Consider the following 24884-nt stretch of genomic DNA (forward strand, 5'->3'; position numbering starts at 1 on the left):
CATCTTTTTGCAGCTGGGAGGTACATGCACAAGCAGGGGTCATAAAATCTACAGAGCAGCTAGATCTCCTGGAGGGTGCAGATCCAGCTGGGTTAGTTTGTCAGAGTTACAATAGAGTTTTTCTTTTCTACAATATGGCTTCCCTTATGTCAACCTTGTCTTGAGCCGATATCACTTTCTCCTAGGAAGGAAAGAAGGAAGGAAGAAAAGAAAGAAGGAAGGAAGGAAAGAAGAAAGCGGCGTAGGGCTAGGGGCCAGAGCCTGGGGAGAGGAGGGAAGGTGAGCATAAGAGCTCGCAAATGAGTCACATATGAAGCCCCAGGATTCTTGCATTTCCTTAAGTGCAACTGAAAATCCTTGATACAAATAAGTGATACACCTCCAATATTTGGATAATTGGATAAGAACTTCTTCAGAATTAAAAGAAGTTGCATTTATTTTAGACATTGGAGTTCTGTTATCTCTATGCCCACCTTGTTTACACTCACACATATGCCTCCACAGAATTTGAGTTGGAAGTAGAAAGTATTTTATTTTCTGGAATATCACACTATTAGGGACAGAATCAGGTACCCAAATGAAAGTGACTCTGAATGTGAAGGGCCATTCATTTTTCATTTATTTTGAAGGCTTTGAGTTTATTTCCAAAGAATGGTAACCTCTTTTAATAAACAAATAGCCAATATTAGCAGAATCATGATAATTGGAGATACAGTTTGGTTGTGAGAAAAGACACAAAACATGTCTTTTCCATTTTACCTTATCTTTAACCTATTGCTCTATTTCCCTTATTCCTGAAATTAAATATTAATTCAGTTTCTCTGACTCTCATTCACATGGAAGCCCACTTTAACTTGGTTACCACTCTCTTGACATTGCTCTCCTTAAAGTCAACAAAAACTTTGTAGTTCTAAATTGAATGTCCTACATTCAAGCCTCTTCCTGCTTGACTTCTTTTAGACATCTGCTACTATTGTCCACATTGTACCTCTTCAACCTGTATTTTCCTCTTGGTTTCTGGTATACCACTCCCACCTGCCTTACATTTTTCAGTCTTTTTAACTGGCAGTTCCTTCTCAGACCCCTCCTTAAATGTAGGAGTTTCTCATTACAATAGCATTAGTACTCATTTTTATCAGCTTGGATTAGGTTTGACATGTGTAGCTTAAACAAGACAGAAACTTATTTCTTGTTCACAGAGAAGTCTATAGGAATACAGAAAAGTCTTCAGGAAGCCATCATCCTAATAGGCTTCCATCCTCAAGCTTACCTCATGGTCCAAACATCATGTCCTGTGATAATCTGGAAGAAAGAGAAAAGCCAGAAGGAAAAAGGAATACTATCTCTCTTTCAAGGAACTTTTCTGGATGTTCCATATAGCATTTCCACTTATGTCTCATTAGCCACAGCTCAGTCACATAGACATACCTAGCTGCAGGAGAGGCTGAGACACTTGGACTTTCAGGTTTGTTACAAGGCTATCCTAATTAAAGTTAGGATTCTGTTAATAAGGAAGAGTGGGAGAATAGATGTTGAGGTAGGCAATTAACAGTTTTAGCCAGACCATCTTTTCTCACTCTACAAGAGAGTATGTTTTCTCCGTGGTTGATTTGGCAATCCCCTTAGCTTCAATGACCACCAATAGATTGAGGATAGCCAAATCTAAAACTTCAGCCTTGACCTTCAGATCCATATCTTCAACTGATACTGAACACATCCAGTTAAATATTTCTCATTATCTGTCTAAGATTGAACTAATTACATTCCCAGCAACGCCTATTGCATCTTCTGTATTTCCTATCCTAGTCAGAGGCATCATTAGCCTTCCAGTTCCCTAATCTAGAAAACTTGGGCTCCTTTTTAGCTTCTACTTTTAATTCCCATATCTAATCTATTCCCAAACCATCTTCTACTCTAAAAATGGCCATTCTTATAGCACTTTTATGCTCTTATGTTATCTTGTATTAATCTTTTCTCATTTGGGCTAACAGTCTCTTAATCTCTCACTTTACCATCATTCTTTTGCTCATTCATTCTCTAAAGTTACCTTTTAAAAAATAAATCCGGGGCGCAAGTGCTTGGGTGCGTGCGATCCGCTGCAGCAGCCTGGGGATCGCCGGTTCAGATCCCAGGCGCGCACAGATGCACTGCTTGGCAAGCCATGCTGTGGCAGCGTCCCGTATAAAGTGGAGGAAGATGGGCACGGATGTTAGCCCAGGGCCAGTCTTCCTCAGCAAAAAAAGAGGCGGATTGGCAGATGTTAGCTCAGGGCTGATCTCCTCATTAATTAATTAATTAATTAAATCCAATCATGCCTTTATCCTGCGTAAGGCCTTTTCTTAAGGTTGAGTTAAAACTTCTTAGCTTTGCATATAAGCTCTTTCACAAATTCATCCCTTTTCAACCTCTACAGTCATTCTTACACTTCAATTACATTGAATTTCTCACTGGCATTGGAATTCCAGGTCTTTTAATGATTCTGTGCCTTTCCATATACTGCCCAAAAGCATCTCATTCATGTCTTAACATACAGCTCAATAATGGTCCTTCTGTGAACCCTTCCCTAATACCCACCATAGAACACAGAACCAGGAATTTTCCTCTAGGCCCTCATAGTTCTTGTTCATATCTTAAAAATAATATAATTGATCACAAACATATTTGTTTATGTCATTATGGCACTAGTTTGTGAATTCTTTTAGGCCAGAGCTCATTTATGTAGTGTTTCCTGCCCTACATAAGAATGGCTCACCTACTCCAAGATTATACCAATAAATTTTTAAAGTTTCTTCAAATATTTTTGTTGTTTTTCATTTTTCATTTAAATATTTGATTAATCTAGAAGTTATTTTAATATGTTGTGAGGAAGGTCTACTTTTGTTTTCTTGTGGATAGATAACCAGTTATGTTGGGATCATTTATTAAATAAAGCATTCTTTGCCTGTGGAATTGAAATGCCAATTTTGTTGAATAAAATTCCTTGGATCTATATATAGATTCTCTCCTGTGCTTGTATACCTCCTTGCTCATCTTTAAAGTATAGATTTTGGATGAAATATTCTCTCTTTTAATCTCCAAGTTTTTTTTTTTTTTTTTTTTTGTCTAGAAAAATTGTGCTTTCAATTTTTTCCTTCTTTTGTTTTTCTTTGGGCTACTTAGAAAAGTCTTTCTTAATTTCCAATTAGTTACTTTTTTAGGGGGTTAGAGTGAGTCACAGTTTAATTATTAATTCCCAAGTATTTCATAAACTATTTAGTTTAACCAATTATTTTATTCTAACAGTTTTAGAATTTTTGAGGTTTTCGTTGTGAACAAGTACATGATTAATTTTTGTAAATGTTTCATAGGCAAAAAGAAGAATGTATATTTTTACATTTGTAGGTTACAAAATTCTATATGACCGTGTTTGTTAATGGTATTATTTAAATATTCTATATTTTTACTATTTTATATAATTGATTTGTCATATTTTGATTTTTTTTTATTTTATTTTTTTTGTTCCCCCAAAGCCCCAGCAGACAGTTGTATGCAATAGCTGCACATCTTCCTAGCTGCTGCATGTGGGACTGGACCCCAGCATGGCCAGAGAACCAGCACGTCGGCGTGCGCCCGGGATCCAAACCCGGGCTGCCAGCAGCGGAGCGCGCGCACCCAACCGCTAAGCGACGGGGCCGGCCCCATATTTTGAAATATGTACAGTATACATGTACACATATTTATATACACATACATGTATGTGTCTGTGTGTATGTAATAAGGTCTAACTGTGGTTTTGTGTATGGGTGTGATCTCTTTGTGTTCTAGGAATTTTGTTTGTTATTGGCTCTTTCATTATATAATATATGAAAGTTTATGACTGTTATATCTTCTCCATGGATTGTAGTTTTTATCATTACATAATATCACTCTTTTTCTTGTTTCATCCTTTTGTAATTGAATTCTACCTTGTCAAATATTAATATTGTCATCACTTCCATTTTTTACTTTGCATTTACCTGGATATCTCTACATGTCATTTTATTTTTAATATTTTTTATCACTTCGTTTAGAAGACTTTCCTAAAATAGGCGAGTTTTTAAACACAATTTTATTTTAAATTTACTTTTTAATTTTATTGTTGTTATCCCTTTTCTTAACTCATTGCATGTTGTTCCTTTATTTTCAAACTTTCTTTCTCAATTAGTTTAGAAGATTTTCTTATAAATAGTCAATGAATTTTTTAAAACCCACTTTTATTTTACATTTACTTAAAAATTTTTTTGTTTCCTTTTTCTTTAAATTGTGCTTGCTTACTCATGATGCTCTTCCCTCTCTGCCCCCCACACCTTCTTAATCGGCAAGTTCTATTTAGGTTATACATTTCAAAATAACCCTCAGTTGAATGAATAAGTAAATGAATGAATAAAATAGCTATGAACCTGAAAGTTTTGCCAGGAAAGTACATGGTTTTTAAACATTTCTGCTGGAGAGGAAAACGCTGAATTAGAGATTTTGGTTCTGGATAAGGAGTGTAAAAACTATCCAGCTGTATTTTAATTTCACATCTAGATATGTCAGCTTTTGTCTTGTAGCCTGTAGTTGTCCTTGATGCTCTCCTTTAGCACGCCATGGCACATAAGGAAAACCTCTTCATTAATTACTCTTTTCTTTAGTGCAGCAACTGTATTTTCTTTCCACTACTTCACACAAGGTCTGGCACATAGTAATGATCCAATGAGATGTTTGTGAATTGAGGAAGCTAAGTGTTAAAAGGAACTTTAAAGATCATCCATTTCAACCTCCCTCTAAATGCATAAATCCCTTCTACATCTGTTGATATCATATTTAATTTTTATTAAAAGAAATTATTTACATTTTGATTCATATGTTCAGTTTACATATTAACTTTCAATTTCTGGAAACCTTTTAGTATAAAGTATGACATCTCCAGAAAATATAAGAATAATTTTATTTTATTTTATTTTATTTATTTATTTATTTTTGTGAGGAAGACCAGCCCTGAGCTAACATCCGATGCCAATTCTCCTCTTTTTGCTGAGGAAGAGTGGCCCTGGGCTAGTAACAACTATGCCCATCCTCCTCTACTTTGTATGAGATTCCGCCACAGCATGGCTTGACAAGCAGTGTGTCGGTGCGCGCCCAGGATCTGAACCTGTGAAACCCAGGCCGCCGAGCACTTAACCACTATTCCACCGGGCGGTCCCAAGAATACTTTTAATCAATAATTACTGGAGTTCCTTTAATAAAGATGAGAACATTTTACAAGTTGATTTTTTTTTATGAGAAAATAGTGGCCTAAGGATGTTAAATAATGTGATAACGAGGAGCATATCTGGAGATGAAGCTCACAACAGTGTTCTTAGAGGCTCTAACCACCTAAGTTTCATGCATCATTTATTATGAGTTCTACTGTAATTCACAGATAAACATGAGAATATTGTATATAGCATTTAATTTTAATTATTTTCCCAGTGGCATTACTGATCGAATTATACTCTGTCATGGGTTCCCCTTATAACCAACAAAATACATTTCTGAGTTCGTTAGCGGACACTAGGGGTAAAGCTGGTGAATCAGAGCAAGACCCATCCAGCCAAGTTCACGAATCTCAAATCATGTCTAGAAAAGCCTGAAAAAAATGACACCATATTAATATAAGTACATGTAGGTTGCAAAAATCATAAACTAAGTATTTGTTATACTTGAACAAAGTAATACAACATTTTCTATTTGCTGAAACAGCTTGAGAAGTAGCAACATTTAGATGTTGGTAGTTGCTTGTAGGTAATGAAATTTACACAGAAACCATTTTGGAGTTATTATATTTTATTATTTATTCATGCGTTTGTTAATTCACCTATATTCTTTTTTTGATTGAATCCCACGTACTTTATAAATCTCATTTATACAGAAAAATCCTTGATTAATTGGGAGTAGAGGTGGCTAGGGCCTTAAACATCATAGAAGGAAGTAGCGTTGTGAGGAATTTGCACATGAGGAAGAGAATCAAATTAATTCTTTTATGAGAGCTGGACATTATGTCTTCCATTTTCACATAGTAAAAGCAACACTTCAAAACCACAGAGGCAAGAAAACTTAAGGGAACCTGCTAGGTTTGAGCTGAGGAATGCTCAGCTATTAAATAGTGGGTTCCCTGTTCATCAGCTCATTGCTGAAGGTGGCTATACATTGATTGCAACAGAGCACTCTGGAAAATATTTGCTAAATCCACCTTTGACTCTATTTACAATAGATCTATGACCTCAAGGTTATATAAATTGTTGCAAAACTGCATTAAAAGTATCTCCTTTTGAGAGATAAAGCAAATGTAGCAAACAATTGGTTAATCTAGGTGAAGGGCATAGAGATATTCATTAAACTATTCTTGCAATTTCTCTGTAGGACTGAAACTTTTCAAAATAAAAATGTTTTGGAGAAGTACATATAATTCAGTCAAAAAATGAAATAAAAAACATATTGCCTATTGGTCACACCTTGGTTGGGAGAAGGAGAGAAAGGGTGCAGTGGTTAATATTGGTCCCAGTCAAGACTATTTGCATAACCATATGACTCTCCCAGTCTAATCACTTAGGAAATAAAATATTAGAATAAATAGAAAGTAATATGATGTTCCTGATTGCTTTCTTTCATACATAAAGAATGGTTAAGAATTCATATAAAAGATGATTACGCTAATAGAAAATTGGGGAAAGGACATGAAAGGTAACTCTCAAAAGAAGATAGATAAATTGTCATTAAACATTTTTAAATCTCTTACTTGCGCTAGTAACTAAAGATGTGAAAATTAAAGCAATAGTCAATATTTTAATCACAACATTCAGAATTAGTGAGGGAGAAGAAAAATAAAAAACAAACACCTGTAAATCTGTGTGCCAAAGGTAAATTGATACAATATTTCTGGAGAGTTATTTGGCATATATGTATATATATACCACACTTGATGTTTTTAAAATACACAGAAATTATTCCCCTTGCGAGGTTTAGCCATAATTATGTACCAAAGCATTGTGACGTGGCGCATAGTTGAGCAACAGCGGAAGCTCAAGCAGGAAGCATCAAATAACGTGCCACAGTGGGGAGAGGGGTGGAATGCAGAAATTACAGTTTCAGCTCTATGTACAGATGGTAGGTAGAATCTTTAATTTGTTTCTACACTTCAAAAAAACTAAAAATCCAACCTGAGAATCACCTGAGACTGAGAGGCACCAGAGTAGAAATATATGGTGCCAGCGCTTGGAGACCATGTTGTTAAGTCCAAGTTGAGTCTTAAACATAGACAGGATCACCTATGAAGTCACAGTAATTTCAAAGATGACTATTTGCTCTAATATTGCCTGATGGTCACCATTTGAGTGAAAAAAGTGCCAAATGACAAAGAATGGAGTCTCATGTAAATGCAAACATAACCTATATCAGTTGTTCCAAAATCCAGCCAATGATCAGAATCTCTTGGGGATATTTATTTAAAAATACAGACTTTTGGGCTCTTCCCATGTAGAGACTCTGATGTGATAAACTTAGATTGACACCAGGAATTCTGCATTTTAAATAAACTCTTCAGGTTTAGATGATCCGTGTACGTGATATTTAGGGTTTGATGGTTAAACAAAAATGTCGGCTAAGCTACTGCAGCTGGTAGTGTGTCTCATCATCCACATTCTTGCCCCATGTGGAGAAATATGTTCAGCTTAAAAGACAATCCCTTAGTTACATTGTTAGCTGTTTGACTTAGTTCCTAAATGCAGAGGAAGTGGAAGTTTATGTTCCAAGTGCATATATCCTTTATAGTTTGTTACATACTTTCAGTCATAACTGTATGATAAAATATGTTATAGTTCTCATGCCATAGTGTAGGATTAATAATTTTCAACTACTCTTTTTTATTATTTTCATAAAGTCATGAGTTAATCTTTTTAGATTCTGTTTTATGTAGTCTAACTAGGGGACACCACCTTCTCGTATTCAAAATTGTGTTGCTTGAATGGGCAAAATCAGATATGTAGCACTGTTTACCAAATGACAACTTAAGAAGGTTTACTTCTTTCTAGATAGATTTACATATTATATATCACCCAGGCGTGGTCTTTTTGTTTCTGCTGTTTGTACATTAACTAAGAATTGACTATCAGATTATCTACTTCAGTGGTTTTTAATCTGTGGCTGTCCTGTAAACTCTAGAGATTCTTTAGATCCTCTGTGAGTGTATAAGGGGGTTGGGTGAAGTATCTGACGATACTGCCCTTGGATTGGGCTCCTGCCATCCTTCTACCTTTGATTCAAATGGCTTTTGCTACACTCAGTCCTGCTACAAAAGTTCTACTTTCAAGTGTTTCGCATATTGAGTTTCTGTGTGTCTTTTTTGGAAAATGGGTTCTACATAAAATAGGGATATAAAAGATCTTGATAATCATTGGATTTAGTCATCCATAATCTATGAATTAATGAAAATAAGCCTTTCTGACAGGCTGATGATTTTGGAATCAAGGATAAATAAGAGCTCATTGTTAGTGAAGGAGAAAGGTATGTAAAACAGATAAATTGCAGTTAAAGTGAGGCTTGAAAATGAACAGCAATTTTTCAGGGGTTGTTGGGGGGAAGACGCTGCTAACAACGGGAGCACCATATAAAAGGCAAAAAATTCACTGTGATAAGAATGTAAATATATAGTGAAGAGGGCAGGAAACGGTGCTGGGACCAGCACCGTTAGATAAATTAGAAATTTATCTAAACACTCACTACCCATTTTCACTCCCAACTAAGGAATTTGGATTTTAACATTTAGATAACAAGGAGCTAACATTAAGCAGGAAAGTAAGTTGGTTAGAATTTTCTATTTTTAGGACAAATATGCGATGGCAGAAAAATAGGTAGATGGAGTACAGGTAGGGGTAGAACAGAACTTATGGCAGGGAAACCAGGTAAAAGTTGAAGTTGGATTTGATGAGGAATTAAGAGAATGACAGCATTTCCATTATACAAGTTAACAACTTTTGCTTAGATGCAAACGTTAAGAGGATGAGCTTCAGGACAATAAGCTTCCATGAAAATCAGTGGCGATAATGCTATATTAGGGGAGGAGGACCTGGGGTCATAGAGTTGCCCAGGGCAGCTGGAGTGAAGTGATGAGAGAATATAAGGTAAAAGAAATGTTGAGTTGATATGCTCAATTCTGGGGAGAAGTGGAAAAAACAGAAAATGCACTTTTATTTTAGTTCTGAGGTGACTACATAAAAAAAACACAATCGAAGCCAATAGGCCTAATTTCCAGGGGCATTGGGCAACTGCTGCTTCCTATCTCATTATTTCCCTCAAGAAACAAATGGTAAAGACTTGTCCTCTTGGGACTCTCTGATCCCAAAGTCTAGCTAAGTGTCAGAGTAGTGGTTTGTCTATGGTACAGAGTGAGAGTTTGAATCTTTGAATGTTCAGTGCCAGTTTATTAGCTACTTAAGGTTGTAAATGCTTCTTTTCTTACAAGTTCAAAGTCTAACTCATTGTCCATGTGGATTACAAAATAAGAAAACATTAATTTATTGTGAGACTGGTTTAATTATAAAGCTTCTTGAAAGTTTTCTGTGACAGATCGTACATAAATAGAACAGTTTTAAAAGTGGACTTTTAAACATAAGATTTCAGTTTGCCTCACAGTTTTTCAAGAATAGAAAATTCCTCTTCCTAATTTGAAACTTTTCACAATCAACTGGAATTTAAATTCTGAACACTGTCCACAATTATCCTTTTAGTTACTTCTTGGTGAGCAATATAAATGAGGAATACAAAAGAAAATCGTATGCTATTTTTAATGTCATTTATCCTGAATACTTTTTCCAAAAAGTCACACTGGCAACCTTTTGATAGTTTTAGAGGGATGGAATGTATGAAAGAAAATTCCAATGACATAATATACAAAAATGTTGTTACATAGAGAAGAATAAAAATCTATGCTTTGGGGCCTATTACTGTGGGAAAAAGGGCCTGATCTTCATAGACATTTTCTTCATGGAATACCAAGACCCTTTCCAGTTCATCCATACCACTCCATCATCTGTGCTGTGTTTTGCCATGTCCCAGCTGTACTGTCCACCCCAGTAGTATCTGCCGTTTGGATTGGCCGCATGACATCTATTATACCACCATCCACCACCATCCTCTTTAGAACACTGTTTGCTGGGATCTGTAGTTAACCTGAAAGGAAATGTGTTTGGGGTTATTAGAACTGCAGTGCTGTCAAGTAATTCTTTGCAAAGTACCCACAGAGGAGCGCTGTGTGCAGTACTCCTTCCCTCTGGTTCTATAAGTAAAGTCACAATAATACACCAAAGCCTTCTCTGCTCTATAGCAAGAAAGGGAGAGAACTGGGCCTATGTGGCAAATTCACCTACATTTGTGACTTTATACTGAAATGATAGCTTTCAGATCCGTTAGTATTAGAGAACCCTAGAAAACAAAATGAACTTTTCAATATAGACGTTAGAATATAGAGATATAGAAATTTATCTAAACACTCACTACCCAGAAAGTAACTGTGCTCTAATTCCAAGTCAATCTTTTATAGTTGTTATGACTTTGGGTAAGTTACCTAATCTCTCTGAACTTCATCTGTAAAATGAGAATAATAATGGCAACCTTATAGCTGAAATGCTCTAGGGTGATACATAAGAAGCTTAGTACCGTGGCTCACACACAGTAAGTACCCAAAAAAGGATACTTCTTAACATTAGCTATCATTAATGAGTCTAAGTAACAACATTAGTAGCGCTTTTGAAGCAGGAGGGAAGAACACAGCACATACCAGCCGTCATTGTCTCTGTCGTATGTGCTGAAGTACATGCCGTTGTGAATAGTCATGGTTCTGTTTTCTCCCACCAGTTGAGAAGCTCCATCCACGAGGGCATTGCCAGCTGTTCCCTTATATTTGCCCACTGACAGTTGGTATTTGTCGGCCTCACTCTTTACAGTGAATCCTTCGTACAACGCCTTCACCTTATCTCCTTTCCAGTCCTCCATTTCAATCAAAAGTACCGTGGGTCCCATCATTGTAAGTTGGCTAATTTTATCATTTCCAAGCCAATACTCACCTAAAGGAAAAATAAAATAAAATTTCACCAAAAATAAAACCTTTGGAAACTAAAAACTGCCTTTCTTCCCTTATCTTTAGCTTTCACATTCTTTTTGTAAACTCTTCTTAACCTCCTAAAACTTGTCATAACAGACTCCCAACACTATGTTTTTTAAATGGAAAAAAAAAAAACATTTTAAATAGAATGATTTTGTGATGTACTCCCAGTTTTTACCTGGTACGCCGCAGAATTTTTTCCCCTCTGCATTGGTTGCAATATTTCCAAATCCTTGTTTATATGGATCCCATTTCCTTCCAAAGTCAACACTACCATCTTGACGGTTCTGAATTACTGTCCATCCTTGTGTTGAAAGAAAAAAAAAGTGCATATTAACCAATCACAAATAATGTCACTTGAGGACAATGTCAGAATTCCTTGTCCATTTAATTTATTTTATCCCCACCTATAATTAGTGCTCCAAAACAGATATAATAAGGAAACAAATATATTAAAATCTTAAAATCTTTAGAAACAAGTGCTTTATCTTACCCCAAATTGTGGATCATAGATATTTTATAACTTTTAAAATATCAGATTGCATTCTAAATCAAATAGCTCATTGTTAGTTATGGTAAAGCTAGGTTTTATCTCCTGGCATTTTATGGTGTCAAAATAATTACAGAGGGCCAGCCCCGTGGCTTAGTGGTTAAGTGCGCGCGCTCCGCTGCTGGCGGCCCGGATTCAGATCCTGGGCGCGCACCGACGCGCCGCCGCTTCTCCGGCCATGCTGAGGCCGCGTCCCACATGCAGCAACTGGAGGGATGTGCGGCTATGACATACAACTATCTACTGGGGCTTTGGGGCTTTGGGGGGGAAAATAAATAAATAAATAAAATCTTCAAAATAATTACAGAATAATAGGTCAACAACTATTAAATACTTACCTCCGTTCTCTGTGGTCATATCACAGTATACTCTGTATGGTTTGGTAGAACTGTCAGGCTGAATGAGATACATTTCAGATGTTTCACCTCCATTCCTGATAATTTCCTCACATTCTGCAACCATGAGATAACATATTACATTCAGGGACCCATGACATAATTACTTGGTCTTTAGTTACTAATTTTATAAGATAACTGATTACACAGGTTACTGAGGAATGTTTTATTTTAGACATTTGAGAATCTATTATAGAAATTGGATATTCTTTTTCTGAAAATCGAACTTAGTTTTGAGGAGTTCTATCTTCCAAAGGGATGAAAAAAGCCCTTCTTCACCTTTTGTGTCCTGGGATATCCACAAACTGCAAAACACACGGGATGGAGAAACGCCTACATCTATCCATGGTTCTGCCATCTATTCAAGCAAGCATGTGTATATTACACAGGTGGAATTGCCACCATCATTACACTACATCCTGCTCATCAAAAACTGGCAAATGCATTGGGCTAAGTCAGAATACAGCATGCCAGAAATATCTTCATGATGTGCTGTAATGTCATTAGGATCTGTTGGGGAAAATCCACCGGACTTTGTTTACTTCTCTTATTTTTAGAGAGTGTGAGTTCTTCTGGAACCCTACAGAAATATGGTTATTAACCAGTTACCTTTGCCAGACACCACAGGAATATTGCAACTGACAGTGCATGGGGCGCGGCAGTATTCCATCTGAGCTGAGACATCAGATTCTAATTTTTGTATTTTGCTCCTCAAGTTTTCCAGGATTGAACGGAGCACACGAAGGTTAGTTGGGACATTACTATTCACAGTCTCGTCTATATATAATCGATGCTTTTCCAGCTCTGAGGTGTATTCACTTACTACATTTTCATTATCTGGAAAAATAAAATTATGTAGGAATGGTTAGCATTTTCTCCAGATAAGAAGAACTAAACGTATTCAAACACACACTTGTGATTCTGATTTCCTGAGAATAAACTAATAGACACTGAGCTACCATCAGGCAGTCAGGATATGCAGTTGTACTTAAGGGAAATTATTTGGCCCATTTCATATACAAATTAACAGATAGTCTAGCTACTATCCCAGTAATTTACCTTAGGTGTAAGCTAAAAATTACGCCAATAATAAATACAATAGGTTGTTTATTTCTTTGGTGAGGAAAAGAGGAGAAAGCAGTATTTAGGCCTCCCATCTCAGAAGTTCAACATCTTATGGAGTGGATACATTTGATTTACTTATCCATCCCACATAAACACAGCAGAGCTTTGAAATTTACATGACAGATGTCATGATTCCTTTGAAAAATATCCAAATTTGGGTATGCTACTCACTGAGATGCCTATGCCAGCCTCACTCACTAGCTGATTCCTAACCACCAAGCCAATAGCACTCAACATTCAGATCTCAAGATTCAAAGGCTGGGTATCATTAACTGCAATACAATTGAATATATCGTGGATTACCCTCTCATATTCAAAACCTCAAATGTTAAATCTATAAATGCTAAATTTTCACTCTGTGAATATTGTCTTCTGAGTCTCAAGTTTCTTATAGACTAAAACTAAGAAATCACAGTGAATTTTTCATAGAAAATCATCCTTGTTGATACCAGACTGGGAATAAGAGTTGAATAGTGCTTATCTGACAAGTTGCAAGTATAGGTACCTAAGTGAGGACCTTAGGATAATCAGGCTCACATTGAAAGCAGCATGGATGCTATTTAGGCTAATCTAGAAACATCAATCTTTTCATAATCATGCATTCCCATTCAGTCTAACACTTCCAATTTTATAAAAGAATCAAGTAGAAAACACAAGGATATTTACCTTTTACTTGCTTCTGCCTCTTTTTCCATATGTCTTTTAGCAGAGTTATATACTGAAAGGTGTTAGAAGAGGTCTGGGAAACAGATTCCACATCATTATTTAACTCATTTACACTGTTTCTGATTGGTTTTTCCTGTTTTACCAAAGTATCTTGCAACTGACATCCTGTAGGACACAATACTCCCTGCAAACAACGAAAACAGCAGGCATTAGCTGAAGGATTCAGGTTATGGATATTTGTGAAAATAGCACATAGTGAAAATACAATGGTATCATTAGACAATATAAAAATCTTTGTAATTTGATTTTCTTTATTTAAAGGAGAAATTCTAGAGTTATCATCATATTCCTATGAAGGTTAAAAATAGTCCTATCACACAATAAATGCAATTAGGCTATGAAAATTTTACCACCTGAACAAATGAAGTGGGCAAAATACAGAGATAAAGGCAACACTTACATGTCCTAATTTGTAATCTTGGGCCCAAACCAAAGGAAATTAGAAAGGAACACTTAACCAAAGGCCCAAAAGGTTTATGTTTTGTATTTTATTTCCAAGATAAACAAAGTAACAATGATGGTAACGTAGGTCAATATATCATTAGGACGCCGTGATGAATATAGGCTTTCTCTACATGGGAGATCCACCCCTGCAAGAAACATCAGTGCGCTCACCAGGTCTGGGTCAGCGTGAAGACAGCCTCCAGCATCAGGGGCTTTTCTTTCCACTTTCTGTTGGCTGGGAGCTACTTTGACTGGACGAGCCCGATAGCCAGGTCCGCTGATGGGAGGTGGAGCAGGTCTCAGGATGGGAGCCTCTTCCCTCCTCCTGTCAATGGGTCGATGAGCCCGGGCATCCACAGCGGCCTTCAGGGAATCAGACAGAAATAAAATGTAGAATGTTACAGAAGATTTGAGATGTAAGTATTCCAACACCCTCATTTTATAATTTATATGATCACGTGACTGATGATTTGCTTAAGGTCCATCAACTGGCTAGTTGGTGGTGGTGAATCAATAGGTTGCTTAGGTCTCTTCAGTAATAGTAGAAAAGAAAAATGACACAAAAAGATACTGTACCTGAGGTAGTTTTTTAAAAGAGGCTCTAAAATAAAGCTGCATCAGATTATGAATAGTAATGACCTCAGATTCCTGAAACCTATACATTGGAACACCCAAAATGTAAGGAATCTGTACTGTCAGGAAGAATAAATATTCTCAAGCCACTTGGATTATTAAATTCCTGTAATTGTTAATTATTTCCCCACTTTCAATTTTTACAAATTGATGATTAATTTGGCTAACTCCTTTATAATAATATTTAAGAGGCAATACAGATTTATTAAAAGTGAAATATACTTAGGATTGATTTGTAACAAGACAACCTTTGACTCTAACATGTTTGAAGAAGAATAAGATAGTATCTGCCCTATAAGATGACCACAAGGATTAAATGACTTATTGCATCTGACACTCTCAGAAGAGTACCTGGCACATAATAAATACTCGTTTTTTTTGCAGAAACACATAACAGATACTATAATTTAAGTGGCTTTTGTTGTTAGTGCTGTTGAGTTGATTACAACTCCTAACAACCCTGTGTACATCTTCATAGTGCTCTCATGGCCAATTTTTTGGGAAGTGGGGAAGCTCTGCTGAAACCTATCCACCATTCTGCTTGTATTTGAAATCAGCATTACAGCAACACACAGATGCCACAGCATGTGAACCAACAGGTGGGTGGTGTGGTTCCCTGATCAAGATGAGAACACAGGCCACGGTGGTGAGAGCACTGAATCTTAACCACTAGACCACCGGGGCTGGCTGTTTAGGTGGTTTTTCCACTACTAGTTCCAATCTTAACCTCTGTCAACAAAATCATTTGTTAAACCATTCTCATGAAATTTCCTACATGATTTCTTTATCAAACACTATGATTTTCTCATATTTATAATAATTCTCAAGGTATGTGCATTGAGATGAAAATTGTATGCTAACTTAAAAAATATTACCTTAAAAGATAATAAAGTGAAAAATATGCAATGCAATATAAACATGTCAGCTTGGATTGACTATATTATCACATGGCCTTTGTCAGTAATTACACCATTTGGGGCTTAATTACAAATTAACAAATGACTAAATTTGAAGCAGAGACTAAGCCTCCTAGCTATTTTGTGAGCCTAGAAGTCATCGAATGACTCTATTTGGAATTTTACTGTCACTTATTCATTAAGTTATTACAATATTTAACATTTAGTGGGAAGGTGCTAGGCTTTAAACCTAGCCAGGTTGGTTCCAGATTCCCCTGCTTAATCACTGAACTTAAACTATAGTATCTGTTATATGTGATTGCAATAAAAGTAATAACATGCCTAGATTCAGGGGAAATATACATATTTCATGTTGAAGATGTGGTCCCAGTCAGAGCTGACCTGTTCTAACAGGAATTCTATTTTATGAAATCTGATTCACCTGTTTATTACAAATCAAATTATAACAAAAGAAAAATATTTTTTTCTTATTTCAGAGTGCCATTAGTGAGGTAGCATTAATGGTCTAGCTTTACTAGAGAAAAGGAAATAAAAACTATTAAAAGAAATTATATGGGTATTTAGGTTTATGAAGACCACTTATTGAAATAACTAAAACTAGAAAAGCCTTTTTGAAGCCTAAACCAGTACACTGTCTCTGTAAGGATTAGTTGGTGAACAGGAATGTAAAAGTGCTTAGCCAAGTACTCTACAAAAGTTTACTCCTTCTCATTATTTACATTTTTCTTACCGAATGCAATTAACCAGACAACTGTTTGTTTATACGTATAGTTTGATAGTTAGAACAATTAGGTTCCCTTCAAATTCAACAGATGATCCAAAATGAATCACTTCATCTAAGCATTATTGTGTACTTCTAATTTATAGTGTGATGATACTATGTTATACACAAGAAACTTGATCATGATTAATTTGATAATAAAATTAAAATTCTTTATTCATTTCCCTAAATGCATTTCTGTATTTTTGATATCTTCAAACCAAAGGAATAAGTCAGCAAAGATAGTACTTGAGGAAAAACTGTTCTACAAATGAATAAATTAAACTGAACTATGTGTTTCATAACCATTAATAATAATAAATAATACCTATGATGTAAATTCTCTAATTTGAAAAAAATAATATTTCATTTTCTATGCCTGCACTTGGTCTATCCTGCTTTTAGATTTTGTTTATAATTTTCATTAATAAAGAGTAATTTCAGGAGCTATACATTACCCTCTTCCATCAAAGAGCCATCTATCTACCACAGCTTTTTTCTTTTAAATACTGCTTTTTTATTATTTTCTAGTGTGCAAAGTTTTCAGATTTTTGTCCAAATAACTGTAATAACATATTGCTAGAACTAAATGAAAATCATAGTACTCAGGATAACAAGTGAGAAAAATTTATCTTACCTTAGCTCTTTCAACTCCCTGGGAAAATAAAGGTGATAAACCAGAAAAAAAGAAATTTTTTTTTTTATGCAAGAAATACTATGTAACATTCCTTAAATAAAATGAGTCCCTGATTTAACAATTTCATAACTTAAATCAGTGTTAATTTCATTAAAATAAATATTCACATTTGATTATGATTCTGTTATATTTTATATTAATAATATTAGTAATAATATAATAATTTTTTAAAAGTCACCTTATCATCGTGGCCACTGACAGCTTGAGACTTAAGTATAAAAACACACAATAGTATCAGGAATAGATGTTTCATGGTTTTAAATTTTTGGAAGTTCCAAGAAACCATGCTTCGCTTATGGACTTAACTGAAAGATCTCCAATCCTTATATACCTGAATCCTCTGTTAGGTATGACTTTAGAAATGGTTACCTTTCTTAGTTAATATTTAATTTTTTGGTTCACTGTTGGCTGAACCATTTTATCACTTAAGCAACATCTTCCCAGCAAGACTTATTTACAGTTGTCATACAACTGTTCTCTGTTGGCGGAATTTAGAAACACCAAAGTTCTTCAGTTCATTTAATTGGACAATATGATGGGAAATTAGGACATTCCTAACAGAGATGTGTATCACATTTCCTGTAAATTAATGTGCATGCTGCACAGGCTCACAAAGGATGTGTGAGGAAAAAAAATATTTTTAACCCAAGCTCAAAAAATTGGACCTACTCACCAGGCATCCACTAACATTGTGAGCTCACTAAAGGTATACCATAAATGCTTATGTTTCAAGACAATCGTGTAATTCAGTTTTAAAAGAGGTCATTGAAATCTAGAATAATGTTATATCATCCTGTGTTTATCTTCTCTTTTAGACCTTAGTCAGAATAACGAAATTACAATTCATGCCTTTTGCTATGACAGACAAATATCAAAAAGAAAATGTCATCTTCTCTTTTGCTCTGACCCCTTCCATGTTTTGTCCTTTATTAATATGATAAAATGTTCAACAAATTCTAAACATTATTAAAATAATTAGTAAATTACAGATGCCTGTATCAAAATCTTTATTATGGTGATTGGATACATATTTAACATTTTATGCTTGTATAATATTATATATATTATAGTTTATAAAAACGCTATTTTAACATTAGTGAAGCCTTCATACATCTATTCCAAATAGATGCTCAGACACTAAATGTGGCCCATTTCCTTTCATCATTTCTAGAAGCCACTTAATTCACTGTTCTCATCTTTTCATTTGTTTGTTGCAATCAGGATTAACAACTCTTACAAGAATCGATAGGGAAACCAAAGTCAACAATGCGAATCCCAGCAAGTGTGCTGCTTTAGAGCAGTTTCTGGGTTTTTTTGTACAGAAAATGAAACATTCTCACTGAATTCTTTAAATGATTTTATTAAAAAGATAGCAGGTTATCCAGGTTTGGATCAGGAGCGTACGTTTTAAACAGGTTTGAAGAAGACTCTTGATAATGGTATGAGATCCACCAAATTTCTTTCTTCTCTTGGTAGCAAAGGTGGCATTCTTAAATTCTTTTAACTCAGATTTATAGAAGCAAAGTATTGAGTTCAAATTAAGTAAAATATTTGTTAGATTTTTCCAAATTTATGTCCCATTTACCAGTCTTTACTGAGTAAAGACTGTACTTTAAGATTAGTTAAGCTTTAGTTTTTCTTCAAAGAATACACAATCTGACTGAAAAAGCAAACATGTGTGTATTAATTAAAATAAGATGTAAGAATACTTCCCTTCAAAATGTAACTGAGAAAAAGTTTATTTTAATAATCTGGACAGGGTTTTATCTTAATGATGTTAGATTTTTGCTGATTTAAAAAGACTGACTGTGTTAAGAAGGCTAAAACAATTTTTTTCTTTTGAGGTAACATTGTCACATTACTTCATTTTCAAGCACTGACATTTCATCAACTAGCAAGAGAACCATTATTTAATTTCCAGAAGTTTGTTAATTTTTTAGTTTCTTCTAGCATATTATAGAATCTTGTACAACATCAAAGTGAAAATTCCTCTGCCTTCCCACTTTTTTCTACTCTGACCAGCATTCTTGCCATCATCAGCAAGAAGGTGGAAGGAAACTACTAGAATGTACATTTCACAAGAGGAGTGATCTAACATTCATTCCACAAATAGTTCTTGAGACCCCCCCCTATGTGATAGGTAATGTGCTAGGAGCTGAGGATACGTTGGTGACCAAGATAGACATAGTAGGCATTCAATAAAAAAATGTAGAATGAGCGAGTGAACTAGCCTTCATTGAAACATGCTTCAGAAGCCAAGCTCAGATAATCATCTATCCGATTTGATTCTTGAAACCACTAAGTTCTATAGATGATGAAACTGAGGCTCTGAGAGGTTAAGTAAACTACTGCAGGCATACAGGTAGTAAGTACCGGTACCAGGATTGACCCACGTCTGTCTGACTCTACAGTCCATGCTCTGTGACCATTACATCATTTTGCCCAACAAAATATAAATATTATAATGAATTTACCTGTACCTTTTTGGTTTATTTGTTGTTTTGGCCAGTCCATTGTCTTGGAACTATACTGTCTCAGACTGACACACTCATTCTTAGCCTTTATTTTCACTTAGATTCTCATATATGGTGTTGGTGTGGATATTCACGTCTGTGTGAGAGGCATGGCTGATGCAGTGATAACAACTATGATTTTCTTTATTTCTAGTTCGTTAGATATTTTTTCCTATTGAGTTATATACAGCTACATCAACACTCTAAAGTGCATAATATTACAAAGTAAATGACCATGTTTTGAAAGAGTATAAATATTTACAGAGATTTCGCTTACTAAAATACTTAAATTTTTTAAAATGTTGACGCCATTGGTGGAGGAGAAAGGGAGTACTATTTGTTCAGCTATGTTTTCAGGTCAATAGTGCAGTGTTCTTCATTTTAGCTGATATGGTTACACAAACCAAGGGCAGTAAATCAGTGACAGAGAAACAGAGATAATCTGTCCTGCCTGTCTCTGGCACGAACAACAGATTTGCGGGCACTGATTGTCAATGCACTTGTCGATACTTTTACAATTCATTTCAGGCCCAGTCTATAGAGCACTAGGCAATTTGTTCATCAAATATTTATAGAGCACCTACTTTGTGGCAGGTAGTGTGCCAGGGGCCAAGAATACTTTGGTGACCAAGATAGACAAGCACCCTGTACTCATGAGTTTTTTGTCTGGAGGGGAAGATTGAAAATTACTTATAACAACATATACCAAGGCTAAGACAGGGAAAGGTGAGGCTGTGGGAACAGTAACTTAGGGACCTAATCTCCTTCAGAGGGAAACGGACTTGAAAGGAAAAGCCTTTTGGACTTGAAACTTGTGGTTTGAATGACTATATGGTTTGTATCAGACACCTGGTACATGAAAGGTATTCGATAAATATCTGTTGAACAAGTTTATAAGCATATGAACGAGTAAATGACTCAAGGAATAAAATGAGATGCTGATTCTCTTTGTCTAAATAGGAACAGCTTTTGAAAAACTATACTAAATCGTTGTTGGTCTCTGTGTGTATTTTTCTTTTCTTATCCTGAGCTCCCGTTTGAGAACCACTATCCAAGGGGAGATGCTGTCATTGGTTAGCCACCTGCAATGGGAAGGCATATTGCAGGGAAGAAGAGTAGGAGCTAGCTCTGTGTCTTGTGGAGTGTCTCCCTCTATTGACTTGAAAGATGTCAGTTTGCTTTTCTTAAGGGATCCAATACAGAGCCTGGCAATAAAGGAAAAATAGAACATTTTCTCCTTCAACCTAATGCTGATCACAAGAGCTAGAGAAAACACAGAGTTGCTCTTCTGCTTCTGTCACATTGAGACTCAAATCCACAAAGGGTATAATCAACACCTGTTGGAGCGCTGCTCCCTTCCCCTGGAATGACCCCTAAAATGCAGAAGTGGGGCTCCAGTGGTCCTGTTCACGTTGTGATACCCTTACCATCGAGCCATAGGTGACTGAGCTATGGGCAGACCCTGTACCAAGCCAACCCTACCGGCTTCTCTCCCCCAATTTAATGTTTGCAAAGGAAATAAGCAGAGAATCAGGTCAATTGGCTTCATGTCATATTCATGGCAGCGTTCTAGAGAGAAAGTCTACCAACTCCAGCAGCAGAAATAACCAAAACTTCTAAACGTGATCATTTGATTCTTCTGTCAAACCTGTGAGACACCTGATGTCCTCCTAATAGTACCTATGCCCCTGTTATCTTTTGGTGAGTTAGGCTGAGATGCTTCTGGGGTTTGCTGAACTAATCCAAAGGAAAAATCAAGATCAAATTTTTAAGAATCAGACTGACTATTTTTTTTAAAGCATAAATTGCACATTAGAAAGAGAAGCTGTATTTTCAAACTGCAATAAATCACAAAAAGTTTTTATACAGTAAGTATATAGCATCAGCAATAAAACTCTGTAGAAAATGAAAACTTTTATTTTATTTGGAGTATTTTAGTAACATTCATTTAAAAAATCTTTCAGTATTTAATAACTATTTCTTGAATTAAGAATATTTTCTGTAAAATGTGCTCAGGATTAGATTAATGGCATAACATACATATTTATAATTTTGAGTCTTCTTATCCAAGAAAAAAGTATGCATTTTCATTGATTCAAACCTTTTTTTATGTCCCTTAAGTTTTTTTAACCTAGGTCTTGCATATTTTTCATTTATTGCTGTTTTAAATAAGATATTTTCCCTATTATATTTTTCAACTGCATATATGAAAGCTTGATTTTTGAATATTTTTTTTGTACTCAGATAGCTTAGTGAACCCTTTTATTATTTCCAGTAGTTTTTCTAGTTGATTTCTTGTTTGTTTTTTTTTCAGGCATACCATCATACTGTTTGCAAATAAAGATAGCTTTGCTTCATTATTGCTATTTTATACTGCTTACATCTTCTTTCATCCAACTGCACGACTAGTACTTTCAGGAAAAAATAAGCGTGGACGATAATGATGAATAGCAGGAATTCTAGTTTTGTGGCTGACTAATGAGAATGTTTTTAATGTTAATCTATAAACTTGATGCTGGCTTTTGGTGGTATATTTTTAAAAGAAAGCCTAAAAATGCCTAAATTATAATAGTAAAATATTCAAACCATCAAAATGCCTTAATCTTCTTAATTATTGACGTCAAGAAGTTTTTCTGCCAACTAAACCCATTTTTGCAAATGATATATTTTTACCAATAAATTAGTATCTGATAACTTAATGTCAGAATCAACTTTTATATAAACTAAATAAAATTTGGCACTGACATGCCTAAATACAATGAAAAATATTTCATTTTAATAAAATTTACAATGATCAGAAAGACAGACCATCCTCATACAAGCAATTCACTGCCTTACACACAGAAAAGGGTTAAGTTAAATTAATGGTTGTTGAAATAGTAGCATCTTTTCAAGGGTGAGCACATACCATATACGTCCAGACACACACAACATCCTTCCTACAGACTGAATACCTGCAACCCCACATCAAAATTAAGGTCTCAACACCTTCCATCCCCATATTTAAGTGTCTAAAACTTAACACCTTACTTATTCAATCATTCAACAAATATTGAAAGCCTACCAGTTGCAAGTCAACTAGATACTGAGTGTGTAATAATGAATATCACACCATAGTGACCCCATACGTCTATTGGGGAATACAGATAATTAAACAAATATACTATCAAACATGGTAGCGTATGAACTCAGCCAAGAAAACTGAAAATGTCACACCGCTATTTTTCTCTGTCAGCATAAACACTGACATATTTTTGCAAAATAGAAACACAAAGACAAATTATGAGTCATGATCATGTTCAATTTTGATACTTGTTTTTGTGACATGGATGGGACTTCATAAAGTAGAGGAAGGCAAAATTGTGATAAGCAACATTTCCCTCCTCGCTCTCTCTGTGTCACACACACACACACCTTGCTAAGATGTTTATAACTCATAGTGCAGCTTAATTATGTCCCGGGCCTTGCCAGGCATTAGCTGGAAGAATAGCTCCCTCACTGTCTCCTGTAGTTCCAGAAGCTTTCTTCTCAACTGTGTTGCGAAAAAGCACTTACCAACACTACCTCGGCATCTGGGTCCATTCTTAGCATTGTAATAAGCAATCAAAGACCAAACTTCTGGAAGAAATGCCCAAGTATTCTTTTTCACAGGTTCTGACCTCAGGAATTCAAAAAGAAATGATAACTTCCACCATTCCTCCCTTTTAAATTAGTGAGGAGTTGCAAATCTGAAATTCATGGGAAAAAGGACTCAGTGAGCCAAACAACTCTAAAGAATATGATATATAAAGAGAGTAGTGTCTAAGAAAGATTATATATTTAACCCTCTAAGCTGAGAGAAACAGTAAGAAGAAATAATAATATTCATCATTTTTATCAGCATAAAAATCAGAAAACTATTCCTATAAAAAATCTGATAAAAAGCTGATGAAAATGACTGAAATCTTCACTTATGTGACCTATCACTACTCAAGGGCAAATGACACAAGCATTTGAAAGAGAATAAAAAGATCGCCTGTATTGATGAGTAAAAGAAAGTAGCTTAACCAATGAAAGGAGGACTTCCTTAAAATTTGTACTATTGTTTTCACACAAATAGACTTAATAATATTTACATTAATAAATTAGTCACCATGCCTGCTCTGGGGACAATCCTCCTACTCTTATGAAGAGCAGCAGTGACCCCTACTGCTCAAATAAGGCAGCTCTCGGTGTCTGCCAGGACAGGGATTCTTAACCTGTTTTGGTTCCTGGATCCTTTTATGAATCCAAAGAAATCTACAGATCTCTTCACCAGAAAAAAATTCAGGTTTTTATATATATAAAAAAATTTGCAATATACGTAATTACATGAATTACAATATACGTAATTCACGGATCCCTGAGATAACTAGGGTCACTAAGCTCTATCTATCCAAAACATGCAAGTAGATAATATAATTTTGTAGATTCACGGGAGCTTTTTAAAAGGAGCATAATCTAGTGCAATTTACCTCAATTATTACAATTATTTTATGAGTTTGGGCTTATAAATTTTTTTCAGGATTAACTAACAAGTTAATAGGCCCAACTAGATAGTTATTATATTGCCTTAGATATATTAGAATCTTGCTTACATTTCTATAACTTCATTGCTATTTAAAATCATGTTCTTTTGTATAGTTATTACTATCTATAGGTAAGTTACAATATGATTCAGTTTCCCAAGTATATATTTTATAATTATGGCATTTCCTTGCAAGGCCTATCATCAGAAAATCAGTTACAGAAAATCAGTTCTTAAGCCAAACTCACCCTCAAAATCAGAGATGGCTGTATTTTTCAAGTAGAAACATGACCTTAATGTTTTTAATGAATTAAAAAGTATTAAATTTCTAAATAAGATTATCAATTCACAAAGCTATACTTCTGATAAATTTCCCCCCCATAAAGTATATGCAGTATGCTCTGGGGACAAGATGAGTTGAATTGGTTATGGTTAAGGATC

The 24884-nt window shown here is 35.2% G+C and overlaps 1 protein-coding gene across 1 annotated transcript; it reads right to left on the reverse strand.

Moving 5' to 3' along the window:
• Positions 1-9977: 9977 nt before the first annotated feature.
• FGB (fibrinogen beta chain) lies at positions 9978-17670 on the reverse strand. Its single transcript, XM_087437239.1, has 8 exons — positions 17563-17670; positions 14549-14740; positions 13874-14057; positions 12692-12919; positions 12026-12139; positions 11316-11441; positions 10814-11099; positions 9978-10206 (listed from the first exon to the last, which is right to left on the reverse strand). Exons 1-8 carry the CDS (start codon positions 17668-17670, stop codon positions 9978-9980), a joined length of 1467 nt encoding a protein of 488 aa, XP_087293365.1.
• Between the last annotated feature and the right edge of the window lie 7214 nt (positions 17671-24884).

Source organism: Ceratotherium simum, chromosome 12, assembly GCF_057802395.1.
Source record: "Ceratotherium simum simum isolate JZ-2026a chromosome 12, ASM5780239v1, whole genome shotgun sequence".
NCBI classification, from domain to species: Eukaryota; Metazoa; Chordata; class Mammalia; order Perissodactyla; family Rhinocerotidae; genus Ceratotherium; species Ceratotherium simum.